The sequence below is a fragment of the Dendropsophus ebraccatus genome, chromosome 5 (assembly GCF_027789765.1).
Source record: "Dendropsophus ebraccatus isolate aDenEbr1 chromosome 5, aDenEbr1.pat, whole genome shotgun sequence".
Taxonomy (NCBI): domain Eukaryota; kingdom Metazoa; phylum Chordata; class Amphibia; order Anura; family Hylidae; genus Dendropsophus; species Dendropsophus ebraccatus.
The window spans coordinates 101,620,869-101,637,433 of NC_091458.1; the positions used below are offsets into that span (position 1 = coordinate 101,620,869).

General features: G+C 42.1%; 1 protein-coding gene across 6 annotated transcripts in view; it reads left to right on the forward strand.

The window, feature by feature from the left end:
• HERC2 (HECT and RLD domain containing E3 ubiquitin protein ligase 2) overlaps positions 1–16,565 on the forward strand; it is a 132,425-nt gene that overhangs the window by 58,094 nt on the left and 57,766 nt on the right. For 4 of the 6 annotated variants that reach the window (XM_069970846.1, XM_069970840.1, XM_069970844.1 and 1 more), the window contains exons 28-45: positions 735–867; positions 993–1,120; positions 1,204–1,399; positions 2,283–2,419; positions 3,115–3,288; positions 4,606–4,742; positions 4,826–4,977; positions 5,065–5,256; positions 7,703–7,890; positions 8,783–8,975; positions 9,088–9,270; positions 10,926–11,110; positions 11,553–11,700; positions 11,782–11,978; positions 13,268–13,501; positions 13,629–13,767; positions 14,215–14,358; positions 15,842–15,984. In XM_069970846.1, the coding sequence (XP_069826947.1) occupies positions 735–867; positions 993–1,120; positions 1,204–1,399; positions 2,283–2,419; positions 3,115–3,288; positions 4,606–4,742; positions 4,826–4,977; positions 5,065–5,256; positions 7,703–7,890; positions 8,783–8,975; positions 9,088–9,270; positions 10,926–11,110; positions 11,553–11,700; positions 11,782–11,978; positions 13,268–13,501; positions 13,629–13,767; positions 14,215–14,358; positions 15,842–15,984 (3,003 nt within the window). The remainder of the gene's footprint in view (positions 1–734; positions 868–992; positions 1,121–1,203; positions 1,400–2,282; positions 2,420–3,114; positions 3,289–4,605; positions 4,743–4,825; positions 4,978–5,064; positions 5,257–7,702; positions 7,891–8,782; positions 8,976–9,087; positions 9,271–10,925; positions 11,111–11,552; positions 11,701–11,781; positions 11,979–13,267; positions 13,502–13,628; positions 13,768–14,214; positions 14,359–15,841; positions 15,985–16,565) is intronic. The other 2 variants (XM_069970842.1, XM_069970845.1) reach the window with 1 other exon arrangement.

Here is a 16,565-nt window from a genome sequence, read left to right on the forward strand (position 1 = left end):
TTGTAATGTATGTTATGTCTGTGAATGGCCCCCTTCCCCGTGTCCCCCCCCCCCCCCACCCGTGTACCCGGAAGTGTGGTGCGCTATACATACCTGTCACGTGCCGACTCGTCTCCGATCTTCAGTCAGCGATGTCGTCTTTGGCCGAATCCCTCCGTCCGTCCTGAGTGCCGGCTGCCCTCTGCCGCGTCATCGGCTGCTCAGCTGCTGTGCTCAGCCAATCGCGGCTGAGCATCTGATGACGCTGAAGAGGGCCAGGACGCTCGGAGGGATTCGACCCGGCCACCCGAAGACGACATCGCAGACTGAAGATCGGAGACGAGCCGGCACGTGACAGGTATGTATAGCGCACCACACTTCCGGGTACACGGGTGGGGGTGGTGGGACACGGGGAAGGGGGCCATTCACAGACATAACATACATTACAAAGTTGTATAACTTTGTCATGTGTGTTATTCTGTGAATAATTGTTTACCGCCCCACTACCCCTTTAAGTATGGCTGCCAATATTTTTTTTAAATGAAATTCCTTCTTTTTATATGAATCTGATGGAAAAAAAAGTTTTTATGGATGCAATGTTTTGTTTAATATGTTACAAAGAGCAGCTTCTCTTCCTTCTTCACCGTGATAGCTCAGATAGTTTTGAATACAATATAGTAATGTAAAAGTGTTAGTGTTCAATATGTTTTAATTATTCCTATCTTTTTTGCTCATTTTATGCTTTTTATTTCTAGGACTTTCTGTGTCAGATAGAACGGTACTGTAAACAGTGTCATTTGACAACACCAATTACGTTTCCTCCAGAGCATCCAGTTGAGGAAGTAGGCCGTCTGCTGGTGTGTTGTCTCTTGAAACATGAAGATTTAGGTACGTTGGGCATAGGAGACTGTTAAAATGGTTTTTTTTTTTTTTTGTTAAAGTACAGCTACAGACACTTGGGTATACTCCACAATGCTATAAATTCTGGCCTTCTGTTCTAATTCCTACCATAGGTAACATTGCTTTGTCTATGGTTCATCACGGTGCTCTGAACGTGGATCAAGTAAAACAGAAGACCTTACCCAAATCTGTGGTGGATGTGTGCAGAGTTGTTTACCAAGCCAAGTGCTCTCTCATAAAGGTTAGTCTCCCAGTTGCTGTTCGGAGTATTATATGAAAAGGTAAAGCACTCATGACTTTATAATTGATTTGTAATCTTTTTAGACACATCAAGAACAAGGACGCTCCTACAAAGAAGTATGTGCCCCAGTCATTGAGCGCCTCAGGTTTCTATTCAATGAGCTGCGCCCTGCAGTCTGTAATGACCTGTCCATTGTGTCAAAGCTGAAGCTCCTCAGCTCCATCCCAAGGTGGAAAAAAATAGTTCAAAGAATTATCAGGGAAAAAAGGAAAAAGAAAGGTATTAGTCTAGCATGTGACTATTTGTCTTAAGGTTTAAAGGCCCTATTACACAGAGCGATTAGCATTCCTTTTGTAATTTTTACTACCAGGGCAGAGGGGGTTAAATTATCTCTGTGTAATAGGGATAACTATCAGCTGATGACAAAGATCATTGGCTGATCGTGTCGTTAGGTCCTGAGCTAAAATAATTGGCCGTCTACCGTGCATTTACTACGTGTAATAGATGGCTGATGAACCTATAATTAAAATAATAAAGTTCCTACATTACTTGTCCACGCTTCCCGGTGTTCTTTTTACTTCTCCCTGCAGCCGCCAGTGTGACTTCAGAGCCGGTCTCTGAACTCACAGGCTGCTCAGCCAATCACTGGCTTGGACAAGACTGCTGTGGCCAGTGTTTGGTTGAACGGCCTGTCACTTCAGAGACCAGCTCTGAAGTTGCACCAAAGACTGCGGGAAGAGAACACCGGGGAGCATGGAGAGGTGATGTATGAACTTTGCTTAAAGCAAGGGCTGCACAGACATTGCTAACAATGTCCATGCAGCCCTTCATGATAATCAAGCCATGTAATAGTAAAATTAATTTAGCAGATGCTTGTTTACTGTAGTTATGGGGCCACCTAATACGGCCCTAAGTCATCTTCTGTGTGTATGGCGGTACACCAACTCTACCCTGTTAATGTATCTCAGGACAAAGGTGAGGCATGTTGGATTTCAACATGCTGAAACTTGTGTTCCTATTGGAACACATGCATGCTTGGCATAACAGATTGTGTGTTTGGGAGCTGTGTGTAATAGCCCTTGGTTTATTTAAGCTGTATTGGGCATCTTTCCAGATAATGCTTGTCTTTCAAAATCATGTTCTAAAGCAATGTCTCTCATAGTACCCAAAAAGTCTGAATCTGCTGATGTAGACGATACTAAAATTGGCAATGAAGAAGGAGAACAAGAAGAATCCTTTGTTGTACCAACCAGTCCTTTGTCTGTGGATAAGAAACCCCCATCGGTAAAGTCACCCAAGGTATGTCTAAGACATATGCATCTCCTCTGGGATTTCTTAATAGAATTGTTTGATATTTCTTCTTTTCAATGTTATTTAACTTGACTTATACAGACTCAATAGGTGCTGTCACTTTGAACACCATGAACAACCTCTAGGACATATTAAGGGTACAAACCCACACACCGTATATGCAGCAGATACGCAGCAGATCTGCAGCAGATTTGATGGTGCAGATTTGATGCTGTGTTCAGTTATATAGATCTAATCTGCTGCGTATCACAGCAGTAAATACGCAGCGTATACGGTGTGTGTGTTTGTACCCTAAGAGTGCGTTCACACCTACAGGATCTGCAGCAGATTTGATGCTGTGTTCAGTTATTTCAATGAAATCTGCTGCAGAAAATCAGCTGCAGATCCTGTAGGTGTGAACGCACCATAAAAGACAACCACTGATTGTTAGACTTTACTCTTGAGCTGGTTGATTTATCTGTCTCGCTGCTGTTTTCATTGTGAGACCATCTGTAGCAACAAGATGGAGATCTGAGCTGGAGAGTGAAGTGCTGGGCCAAACACTTTTCCATGCTCTATCTAATGATCATTGGGGATCTTAACAACTAAACCTTGATGGATCCAAAGATTTTGACAAGTGTCTAGGAATTTTTTTTAAGTTGCTTAATCCTCTTTCCCCCCTTCCCCCCCCCCCCCCCCCTTAGGATAAATGGCAGCCAATCCTGAGCTCTGTAACTGGTGTTCATAAGTACAAGTGGCTGAAGCACAGTGTGCAGGGTACATACCCCCAGTCTGCGCTGCTGAGCACAGTTATGGAGTTTGCATTGAAGGAGGAGCCAGTTGATGTAGAGAAGATGAGAAAATGTCTACTTAAGCAGGTTAGGCGCCTTTTTATATTGCATGACTGCATTATTTGCAAATATATATGAGGTTTTTTTTTATATTCTATGTTTAATATTTTATACTTTTATTTCAGCAGAGTCTGACCACAAATTAAACCTTTCTTTTTTAATCTCTGTTTTAGCAATAATATATATATTAACATTATATATAATGTGGTACTGTACCTAAGTATAGCTATTGCTGTAATAGAAGTTCTGATAGCTTATGGTAATTGAGATACATGTGTTGATAGCAACATATTTGAACAGTCCTTAACTGTAAAAAAGCCAGACTGTTGTAAGACTACTCAGTGTACTGTAGCAGATTACTAGTGTTCTAGTACACCTTAGTGAAAGTAATGTAAAGCTAAGTTTGCTGCTTGTTCAGGACTTTCTGTTGCAGATTCACTTCAGTAGTAGCACACAGACCCGTAGGGTTAAAGGAAGCCTGACGAAAATTTTTATAAAAGTATTGTATTGCTCCCCAAAAGTTACACAAATCACCAATATACACTTATTACGGGGAATGCACATAAAGTGCTTTTTTCCCTGCACTTTCTACTGCATCAAGGCTTCACTTCCTGGATAACATGGTGATGTCATGACACGACCCCCAGAGCTGTGCGGGCTGTGGCTGCTGGAGAGGATGATGGCAGGAGGACACTGAGGGACACAGGGCACTAGAGGGACACTGAGCATCCCTCTGCCATCATCCTCTCCAGCAGCCACAGCCCACACAGCTCTGGGAGTTGGGTGGTGACATCCCCATGTTATCCAGGAAGTGAAGCCTTGATGCAGTAGGAAGTGCAGAGAAAAAAGCTCTTTATGTGCATTTCCCATAATAAGTGTATATTGGTGATTTGTATAGCTTTTGGTGGGAAATACAATACTTTAATAAAAATTTTCGCTGCACTTCTCCTTTAAATGATACCTGTCAATTTGGTTCCTGTCCCTCCCAGTTTAATGTGAAGAAAAGCTGGGGATTGGATACCGAGGAAAATCTTTGTTCATTTCCTACAATCCCCCAGAGTGTTGTTTCTATGCTAAGCTATGCTGAAGAGGGCAACGCATAGTTAAAGGGTACCCTTTTTGCTTCACCCTAATGGGGCCCATTGGCTAGTGTCTATTAGTTTTACTGGATTTTAACCAGACAAAAGTGCTTAATTTTATTATTTTTTTTTTCTGGTTATTTGAATTGAGTCTGCAATGGGGACCCAAGTGGAGCCTTCAATGCAGTGTTTTGGACAAGGCTCATTGACCTTCTAAGGTTTTCCGTGAACTTTCTTAAACTTTATGGTATGCATTTGCTTGCAGCTGGAAAGAGCAGAAGTTCGTTTAGAAGGTATAGATACCATGTTAAAGTTGGCCTCCAAAAGCTTCTTATTACCATCAGTCCAATATGCAATGTTCTGTGGCTGGCAGCGACTTGTCCCTGAAGGAGCTAATTTAAGGTACCTTTTAAAATGTAACTTATCTTACTTTACTCTAATTATTTTGTTTGGGTTATTGTTTTTAGCTCTTCCTTATATTACAGTGAGCCACTCACAGACTGTTTGAAGGATGTTGACCTTATTCCACCCTTTAATCGTATGCTACTTGAGGTCACATATGGAAAACTGTATGCCTGGTCTATACAGAATATTAGAAATATATTGCTTGATGCTACTGGCAGGTTTAATGACATGGGTGAGAACCTTTTTGTGTTATATTAAATTCTGCTGTGTGTGTGTATAAATGGCTTTTGATTAAACCTAAATCTCGCTGTCTTTGTAGGCATTCAGCCTGTTCCTCTTCAGACTATCACCAATGAAAATCCGTCTGGACCAAGCCTGGGGACCATTCCACAAGCCAGATTCCTGATAGTTATGCTGAACATGCTGACACGTCAACATGGGGCAAACAGTCTCAACTTGCTGCTCAACTCTGGCATGCTGGCATTGACTCAGACCATGCTCCGTCTTATTGGTATGGATGTATATTTTAATGTGTGATTTGCACTATAGGGAGAACACTTTGACATATTGTATGTTAGTAATTAGTGCCTAAATCTGTGCTTGATAAAATTGCAGAATTCAAGCAAATGTGCTTGACAAAGTACAGATTGGAAGCGGAAAACTTGAACTTAATAAGCTTTATTAGTGCACACATGCTTTTGTTCCAGTATTTTTTCCCTATAATGCAGAACAGACAATTTTTAAATAAAACATTACATGGGCGCTTTTGTATATCTATTATAGCTGATATGCTATTTATGGGTTGTCTGCCATCTGGACTTCTCTTCTGGTACAGCTCTCTGCAGTCTACTTCTTATCATTTCTTATGATGCCTCTGGTTTATAGGAGCAAAGTGGAGGAAGATTCATTACCTTGCTCTGAATTCTCTCAAAATGCAGCAAGTGATAGATCAGTGACATAGGACTTCTTTCCTCCAACACACAATATATAAAATATTAAAGGGGTTGTCCAGCAGGGGGAATTTCTTTAGATACGGCTGTGGAGGGGGTGATTGAAAATAATCTGCACATACCCCCCTGGCTTCCAGTAGTCCAGTATCTTACCTTTCTGTCGCTGCTGTGAGGCTGAGGCTACAAACCCACTTGGCGGGTCTGGAGCGAGTCCCCTTGCTGCGTATTTGCAGCGAGACTCGCTGCAGATCCCGGCCCTTTACTTTTAATGGCAGACAAACACGCAGCAGGGATATACATCCCTGCTGCGAGTTTGTCTGCAGCCCACCCCATTAACCCCGCCGGAGCTGATACTTCACCTGATCCCGGCTCCGGCAGTCCCCAATGTCTTCAGCAAGCCGGAGCGGGGACCAGGTGAAGTATATGCTCCAGCCAGCCGCCCGCAGCCCAGTCCGCCCGATCGGGCGGCCGGGGCTGCAGGGGGCCGTGCGAGCGATCGGTGCTGCGGGGGGGGGGGGGGGGGGGGCGATCGGCCGGCCGGGGCTGCGGGCGGCTGGCTGGAGCATATACTTCAACTGGTCCCCGATCGGCTTGCTGAAGACATCGGGAACCGCCGGGATCAGGTGAAGTATCAGCTCCGGCGGCCGGGGGGTTAATGGGGTGGGCTGCAGACAAACTCGCAGCAGGGATGTACATCCCTGCTGCATGTTTGTCTGCCATTAAAAGTATAGGGCCGGGATCTGCAGCGAGTCTCGCTGCAAATACGCAGCGAGGGGACTTGCTGCAGACCCGCCAAGTGGGTTTGTAGCCTAATTCTGGGTTCTGGGTTTGTCATGTAACAAGCCCCTCCAGCTGGCCAGTTAGCCACCGTGGTCACTGATTGGCTTAAAGGGCAACTCCGGATAAGAAAAATTTTGTTTTCTAATAAAAGTACATAAAAAATTATATAGATGTGACTTTATAATGTATTACCGTATCTGTGTGGTTCTGCCACACTGGTAACTGATAGAAATCCAGGAAGTGAAAAAACTGGCCTCTGTGCCAATTCACATTGTCTCCTGCTCGCACTGCTCTCCCACCTTAGGAGACAAATCTTTCATGCCTCTGTCTCACATTGTGTGTGTTTGCTGATGATGCAGACAGGGGGCAGGACTTGATGTCACAGGAGGCTTGGCTGGATAACCCAATCACCTGAGTGATCCACCATCTCTGAATAGCCAGATGCAGGTGCAGCACTGATTTTACTGATTGTGATGGGTGGGGGACCGTGATGATCAGCTGAGGGAAAGCATTGCATTCTGGGAACTGCTCAACCAGGAAGAACAGAAACACAGTACAGAACAACCCCCCCCACACACAAAAAAAAACAAAAAAAAAAAACATGGATTTTTGGTAGTTTCAAAACTGGGATAGATAGGTAAGTAATGCTATATGTTTCTGCAAAAGTTTCATTTTTTTAACCTCTACCTGGAGTTCCCCTTTAAGGGGCTTGCGGTATCTTGACCCCAGAATGCAAAAGCTGCTGCAAAGCTGGGAAAGAACAGTAAGATACCAACAGGGGTGCGGGAGCAAGGGAGATAAGTTCAGTTTATTTTCAGTCACCCCATCTCCAGACATATGTCAAAAAATGCCTCTGCCCAGACAATCCTTTTTATTATATTAGTATTGGATACAGCTTTAATCCCTCTCTTTGTGATGCATTACACAAGACACACTTGAGAATGTGCTTACAGAAGAGGCAGGCAGTGTAATTATGGGAGTTGTATAATTTAGCAGCACACTATACATATAGAGCAGTAGGAAGGGCTGAGCTTGGTGGGGAGGGTGGTGGCTCTAAGGTTGAATGTGATAGGTGATGGTGTATTCCTGTAGTTCGAAAATAATAAAATGAAATAATGAACATAATGACACTGCTGGAAAGAACATCACAGAGTAAATTGCAGCATCAGTGTTGATTAACAGATTCTCTCTACAGATTCACTCACATCCTTGATGTTGTTTGCCCAGGTCCTTCATCTGATAACTGTGAAGAAGATTCAAGTACAAGCTTACTAGGCGCTTCTGCCACTGTTTTAGAGGAATCAAGAAAGGAAACTACACCAGTTCAGATACCTGCCTCTGGACCAGAACTTGCAGCTATGATGAAAATTGGGACTAGAGTCATGAGAGGAGTAGACTGGAAGTGGGGAGACCAGGTATGAAATTACCTTTTTGGTTTTTGAAAATAATTAAAGAAGAAGTCCTATGAAATAATAATAAAAATAATAAAAAGAATGGAAGGGGGGTGCGGAAACATAACCAAAGTTTAGTTACTTATCCTGCACCCTGTAGCGCCACTCCTGGGTCCAGCTGACAGCCTCCTGGAGGTCTTCCAGCTGCAACGGTACGTACCCGGGATAGCGATTGTCCACTCAGCCAATCAGTGACTGGCTGAGCTGGCAATCATTTAGCCGACTTGTTACATTGCAACTGGAAGAGCCGTGCACCTGGTTTCCAGCCGCCAGTGGGACCCGGGAGTGGCACTTTGAGGGCATGGGGACTGGTAAGTATGCATTAAGTTCCCGCACCCCCCCCCCCTCCCCCCCCCGTCTGTGGTTTTTAAATTTCACGTGACTACTTTTTTAAGAACCCTCCCTTGACAAAAGCACAAATAGCTCCCTTTTCCCTTTATTCAAAAATGTAAATAAGAATACCCGTATTTAGTTATCAGTGTCTGGAATTGTTCCAACTATATTGATATATTGTTAGAAAACCTGCATTGCACAAGGGGTAAATAGAAACAAATTGACAAATTCGATAATTATAGATTTTTGATCACCTCTATTTATAAGAAAAATGTTTTTGTTTCTCGTCATTATGAATATTTGTCGAGACAATAACTATTCTTTTTCCTCTTCAAATCTTTAGATAAGACAGTTATTAAAGTATATTATTTCCTATGTTAGGGTGCGTTCACAGTTTTGTGGTGAAATCCATTGGTATGCTCAGTACAGTTACAGTCTATCGCCCTGCATTCTCACATGCGATGCATGTAAACGCACCCTACAGCACTTTGGGTATAGAAAGTTATACGCTTGCATATTCTAGGATGGTCCGCCTCCAGGACTTGGGCGTGTCATCGGAGAACTAGGAGAGGATGGCTGGATCAGAGTTCAGTGGGATACAGGCAGTACAAATTCCTACAGGATGGGAAAAGAAGGGAAATATGATCTGAAATTAACAGAGCCCCCACCTGCTACTCAGCCTATGGCAGATGACTCGGACACAGAGGATGACTCAGGTGAACTATTATTATTATTATTTTCTCACTTTATTAAGCTGTTATTTTCACAAGCTGTTACCTACAGATGTTTTCACTTTGAGGTTTTCTTTTGGGTCTTGGGTCTTTTTAGAAGGAGAACAAGTGGATAGAAATCTACACCCTACCTCCATGATGCTGATGAGCACTGTAAACCTCCTCCAGAACCTTTGCCTCTCAGCTGCTGTGAATGCAGAGATTATGCAGCCAGAAGCAACCAGAACTTTGTGTGGTTTGCTACGTATGTTGGTGGAGAGTGGCACTATGGATAAAACAGGTTGGTAGAACTTCTTCCATGTATATATGGAGAAATGTTGAATGCTTCCTTATGATTTCTTCTAGTAATCTGGTATCTAGCTATGCCTTAAAGGGAAACTAACAATAGGTTAGTCTAGCAAAATAGAACAGCAATAGCGGTCGGCACTACTGAAGTCACAGACTAATTAGCACACCTTTACGATGGACTCGTGGAAGCTGGAAATCATGCAGCAAATAGAGTGGTGCTTGATCGGAAATAGCAGAGAGAAATAAACAATAAGTCCAATCACTGTAGAGAAATAGTATACCGCGGCACTCACCAGATGCTCATTTTCTTACTTTATTGTAGCCAAAAATACAGGAATTCAATCCTACATTACAGACAGGTGAGGGAGGACGTACATATGGTGCATATCAGGCGACGGACCGTTTCGTGCGCAAGCGCACTACGTCACCGCTAACACAACGTCATCACGTCTGCCAAACACCTAAATAGATACGAGTGCAGACAGACACAGGTGTAACACAATTAAAATCATGACACGCAGATAGTAAAAACATTAAAGGAAGGCATGGAACTCATTCCTATCGTTTAGTCCAAGTGGCCCTGTAGCATTAAACAAAGAAATAAAGAATGCTTCCCTTTTTAGTAACAATTTATGTAAATCTATGCCTCGGTTCCGTGGAACCACCCTTTCGAGGCCAATGAATTTTAAGTTACTGACATCACTGTTGTGGGCGGACCTCATGTGTTCAATGAACTTAGCTGCCCCTTTACCTGTACGTACCGATGTGCAATGCTCACAAAATCTCACTTGTAGTTGCCTTATTGTTTTTCCAATATAAAAATGACGGCAACTGTAGAAGATCATGTATACCACCAATGTGGACCTGCAAGTGATGAGTTGTCTTATGCTCCAGTTCACACCTCCTATATTCACAAAACTCAAACCCGCATTATGTTTACAATGTGTACAATTATGACATTTTTTGTTCCCCGTTGGACTATTACAGAGCCAGTTACTGTTATTGTCACTCGAGGATTTTTTATTTTTCAGTTGGTCTCCTATTGTGGTGTTTCTTCTGAACGTTATTAAAGGTTTTTTGGCTGCTATTTTACTGAGAGTAGGGTCACCTTCAAGTATATACCAATACTTAAAAATAGTTTTTTTCAAAAGTTTCAAAAGTTTTTTCTACTAACAATAGGTTAGATTCCTTTACCCACTGTTATGTCCCCATAGCGCATGGGGCACTGAGGATGAAGGTCATTTTCTTATCTTGATTCTCACTGCCATTATCAGAAAATGTGTACTTTATTTTTTATGTAAATGAGGTGGTTTGGTGCCTGTGGCTGAAGCACCACTGTGTATAAATCAGCGCCAGCCCCCTCTAATAAATATTGGGGCGGTGCTTTGCTTCAGCGCTCATCACTGCAGAAGGATGGTAGTTCCACCTTGAGGGCGCTAAAATGCCAAATTTACTTATCAAGTAAAGTATAAATTTCCCCAAAACAGCTGAGGATCAAGGTAAGAAAATTTACCTTTTATCCTCAACGCCTTGTACGCTATGGGAACATAACAGCAGGTTAAGTGCTTCTAACCTGCTGTTAGTTTCTCTTTTAAGAACTTTTTCCTCTTTAGAGATTTGGAATAATTCTACGCCTGTCTTTTTCAGCTTCATCAGTAAATAAAGTTGTATATAAAGAACAACATAAGAGTTGGTGCACGTTGGGATTCATTCGTAGCATTGCTGTTATGCCACAGATGTGTAGTACCTTGAGCATGCCACAGTGGATAGCGCTTCTAATGAAAATTGTAGAGGGTCCAGAATCCTTTACTGCAGCTTCATTACAGCGTCAGGTATTTTATATTTCTTTTTTTATTTTACTTGCTTTCATGTGATACCCAAGATTTTATTGATGTGTGTGATGAGGTGCATGTTTTTACTTAATTTTTTTTTAATCAATGCAATCGATCTCTCCTACCACCAATAATCATGTCGGGAACTGCAGGGCTGCTCATGCCCTGGCCCCCACTTACCCACACTGTTCAAGTGCTGCCTCTCACACAGCGCTGATGTTGGCCTCCCACATTATATATTCTACAAACCTTTTCTGGAATAGCTATTTAACTTTTAGACTGTGTTCACGCAACGTTTTTTGAGGCGAAAATACAGCTGTGTTTTGATACTTACGGACATAAATATTGATAATGATCTTTATTTGCAGCTTTATTTTTGCCTCAGCCTTAAACTCCATTCAAATAAATGTTTTATTTCCCTCTTTCTTTTGCCAAACTTTAGATTCTTGCTATTCGATTGTTGCAAGCAGTCCTTCCTTCATGGGATAAGAATGAAAGGTCCATGGACATGAAACATCTTGTTGAAAAGCTTTTTAGTTTCTTGGGTAGCCTCCTGACAACCTGCTCTTCAGATATCCCCCTGCTTAGAGGTAAGCAGAGCTGCCCTATAGCTATGTTAACCCTACCTTGTTCTATTACTTCTGAGTGACAATAGTCCTCTTTCTTTGTAGAATCCACCCTCCGACGTCGGAAAGCTCGACCACAGGCATCTTTGACGGCAACTCACAGCAGCACTTTAGCAGAGGAAATTGTAGCTTTACTCCGTGCTCTTCACTCATTGAATCAGTGGAATGGTCTAATCAACAAGTACATCAACTCCCAGCTAAGCTCTGTCTCTACCGTTTTTGAGGGAAAGCGCATTGATGTGGTAAGGAACATTTATTGTAGTTACAATAGGCATTATAATGCCCCGACAAAGCTGGTTGCAGTATTCATGTTCCCTGTTATTATACTGTATAAACACAATACATATGTTACTATGAAACTGACTAATTTTAGGTTATGAGGTGTAGGTTAAACATCAAGATTTACTGCAAAACTGGTTAAAAGTATAAAAAAAGTACATTCTGACCAAAACTATAATAATGTAGCCGTGGACCATATTTTCTCCAAGCTAAGATAGGGTAAGGGACAGATCAAGAAGTTCAAATAGTTTCTTTTTGTGTCATTGTGAAGTACACAAACAGATTGGCTATAGGTTGCTGCCCTTAAGGCCACAAACAAAATAAGGGATAACTTTTACCAGAGCAGGGCCACATTTTGTGCTGTACACTGTTGTGTTTTTTTTTCTTGACATCACCTGATGCATGCCCCGCAGATCACATCTGCTCTTTCAAGGACATCTCTCTTTAGCCGTCACCTGAACAGCTTTTCTTGCTGACAACCAATGCAATGCTTGTGTATTCAAATGAAAGAAGGGAGTAAGCCATCTCTGGTGGCAGCTTGTCTCCAGGAGAACAAAGCAGTTGGGTGATGGTATTCAACATGTCTGACGTTTTCTCCTTCTATCATGAGTAACGTAAGATAGTTGACCAATTTGCCAAAAATCATTGGATTGGGACCAGTTTTCTCTAATATGTATAGAGCCGTAAAGAGGTATAGTTATAGGGTAACCTGCTGATATGTCCCTAGAGCACACAGGGTACTGAGGATGATACGTTTCTTACCTTTATCCTCGTTGCCATATTCATGCTATTAGCATTTTAATCTATATGCTAATCGTGCAAATATGGATTAAACTGCTAATAGCACAAATATGGCAACAAGGATAAAGGTAAGAAACGTATCATCATACTCAGCTCCCTGTGTGCAATAGGAACGTATTAGTAGGTTAGATTCTAACTGATGGAAATTCAGGACCAGGCCACAGTTGATTAACATGGAACACTAATTGAGTGTTAATTAAGTAAAACTGTAAACAATTACATGCTTTTGTGCAATCTTCTGTGTTGTCTAAATAACTTGTTTGCTAAGGTCTGGCTATTAAGTGGTTAATTTTAATTCCTGATGGCAGAAGTACAATTTCTATAATAGGTTACCCTAAGGTTTGTGCACAGGCAGAAGTTAATAACGTCTTTAGTCTTTCGATGTGGATTTGTGCCCTAGAAGTACTTTTTCATGCCTAGATGGTCATTCATCTTTATCTGCCTCTTTTAGCAGGCTGTGCTGGAGGATTATTTTCCTGACTCCGAAAACCCTAAAGTGCGTAGCCTGATGGCAGTTTTGGCTGTAATAGGAGGCATAGATAGTCGTTTACGGCTTGGAGGGCAGGTGTTACATGAGGAGTATGGAGAGGGCACCGTGACCCGAATCACTCCGAAAGGAAAAATCACTGTACAGTTCCATGATGTGCGTGCCAGCCATATTTGCCCTTTAAATCAGCTTCATCCAGTAAGTGAAATTTGTCCCTGTAACTTTCTATGTTAATATACACGCATAATCTTATTCTATCTTTTGTATATGTAGTATAATGCCAATGTCCTGTTTCTACATTTCACTTTGTATTTTAATCTTCTAGCTGCCTGTGGTGCCATTTTGTGTGAACAACTTGCCTTTTACTGATCCAATGCTGTCTGTCTGGGCACAGCTGGTAAACCTGGCAGGGTGCAAGCTGGAAAAGCACAGGATGAAGAAGTCTCCCAGTCAGGGGCTTGCAGGTAAAGTCCACTTGAATTTCTTACCCAAGGCAGAAATAGATAGGCCAGAGTGGTATAATTCTCTATCCTCTGTAAATCGCAGCACGGACTGAATCATTACCGAAATGCGCTGAGCGTTTATCCCCATTTTGCTAGTAGGAAGATCTTCGAAATGTTGCCTTTATGACCTGTGCTACTCTGTAGGAACATGGAAAGTGTCTAGAAACTTTAGCAGTGATTATTGTGATTGAAAATGATTATCCAGTCGATAAAGGAAGCTTTGACAGCATGAGAAGAGGATTAAATTGATTGTCTCCTTCAAAGGAAAGACATTATAATCAAAGGAAAGCTCCGATCTGAGCTACAAATAGCAACCTCTGCTGTTTACTATGCTGAGAGTTTAGGAAGTCATCACAGCAGATCTATACTGCCCTCGCTTATTATGCCTATTATTTCATTGTTTTATAGACCAAGTTGATCTAGACCGTCTGAGGTGTCAGCAGCTGAAACTTTACATATTAAAAGCTGGTTGGGCCCTTCTTTCTCACCAAGACAGACTGCGACAGATCCTATCTCAGCCATCGGTGCCGGAAACTGGACTAATTTCAGCTGGTAGGGATGAGTGTTCTTTCCCATAAGAAGCTGCTAGTTAAAGCTTGATATACAGTGGTCTGAACAATTAACATATGGATTACATTTTTAGGATTGTTGCACATTTACCTTGTTCCATTTGTGTTGTAAAGGATTTTTCCTTTCCTTAGAAAAAGGTAGCTGAACATTGCTGCAAAATTTGGGGGACTTTATTATGCCCTTATTGACCACCCATATGTGTTTTTATGATCGCATTGGGGTACGTTCACACATACAGGAGCTGCAGATTTGATGGTGCTGGTTTGAAGTTGCAGATACAAAGCAATATCAGATCTGCTGCAGATCCTGAACATGTGAACGCACCCTTAAAGGGCTTTATGGTAGGCTTTCACTTATTTACAACAGCAGCCTAGTAGCCTGGTGCCAGGCTCCCGCACTAATTGCCTCTGATTCTGGCATTTTAACCTGATCTGTGCTGCAGTAAAATCATTACCCTTCCTGTTGTTCTAACACTATGAGCAGAAACTCTCACATATGTATCTTTCTCTGAGTAGTAGCTTAAAGGGGTAGTTCACCCCAAAATTTTTTCTTTCAAATCAACTGCTGCCATAAAGTGCCAGAGATTTGTAATTTACTTCTATTAAAAAATCTCAAGCCTTCCAGTACTTATCAGCTGCTGTATGCCCAACAGGAAGTTGTATTATTCCCAGTCTGTAGAGCAGGAGAGGTTTTCTATGGGGATTTGCTCCTGCTTTGGACAGTTCCTGACATGGACAGAGGAGGCAACATAGAGCACTGTGTCAGACAGGAAAGAAAACACCACTTCCTGCTGGACACACAGCAGCTGATAAGTACTGGAAGACTAAAGATTTTTTAATAGAAGTGAATTACAAATCTCTGGCACTTTATGGCACCAGTTGATTTGAAAGAAACATTTTTTTGGTGGACTACCCCTTTTAAATAGTAGGAATTTTTTTGTTGCATAAATGATGCCAGAATTCCGGCATATTTATATTAACAGATCTGTATATCCCCATAGTCCCTAAAATCTACACAAGAGTAGGTGTTGCACATTTATTTTTTACCACACAAAACCTTCCCTGTACCCATTTACTCACTGCTCGTAGTGACGAATCGAGGTCCTGCAGCTCTGCGACTGCCGTCTCAGCCACTCACTCAGTCACTGATTGGCTAAGCAGGCAATCTCTCAGCCGTGCAGTGACGTTTCAGCTGGAGAAGCTGGATATGTGAGGTACCCGGTTACCAGCAAAAGATTACAGCCGGAAGCTGTGAACGGAATTCAGGAGTGGCGCAACGGACTGGATGAGTCCACTTCATTATTTTCTCTCACCCCCTGTCTGCCTGACGATTTTATTTTTTATGGGACTTCCTCTTTAAGTACAAGCATGGGACGGAATAATTTTTGTTTGCTTTTCTGTGACTACTTACATGTTTTCAACTTTTATGCTGGAAGTATCTACAAAAAGTTTCTTTATCATTTAAGATGAGGGTGCAGCCGCCACTCCAGATTTTGCAGACATGTCTCCAGAGGGTCCACAGCCCCCAATGATTTTGTTACAGCAGCTACTATCTGCAGCTACACAACCATCACCTGTGAAAGCAATCTTTGACAAACAGGAGCTGGAGGTAAGTTCCAGTTTTATTTCTGTTACTTTCATCATAAAATATCAGTGAGTATTTTTTCAGTTTCTAGGAAGGGGGAAGTCTGTAGATGGCTTTAAAGATTAAAGAAACTGTGAAGAAGGTGCTTTTAGGAAGAGACAAGTGGTTTGCCTGATGGCAGGAGGCATTTTTCTTAATTTCTAAAAGGCTTATGTTCTCTTGATGTTTTTATACAGAAGAATATGCACTTTGTACTAAAATGTAATTTATTCTGGTCCCTGTGATTTGTAACCGGTCCCCATATAATAGGATAAAGGCCAGCAGACCTGGATTCCATCCATAATGTAATACTTTGTTGGGTCTTCACATAAATACAAATTAACAATTCAGCTGACTCGTTTCGGCCATGCAGCCTTACTCATAGCTAATATATAAGCCGTATATGTGATACACCTGAGATTTTGCAAGCGTGGATGGTGGGTTGTACCTGGCGAGTTAAGCAGTGGTGAGGCTTCACCTACAGTACAGTGCTGTATAAGACTGCTGGAGTGCATATACAGTGCAGTAGTAGTACAGGCAGTGCACCACCATCTCCCATACATTAC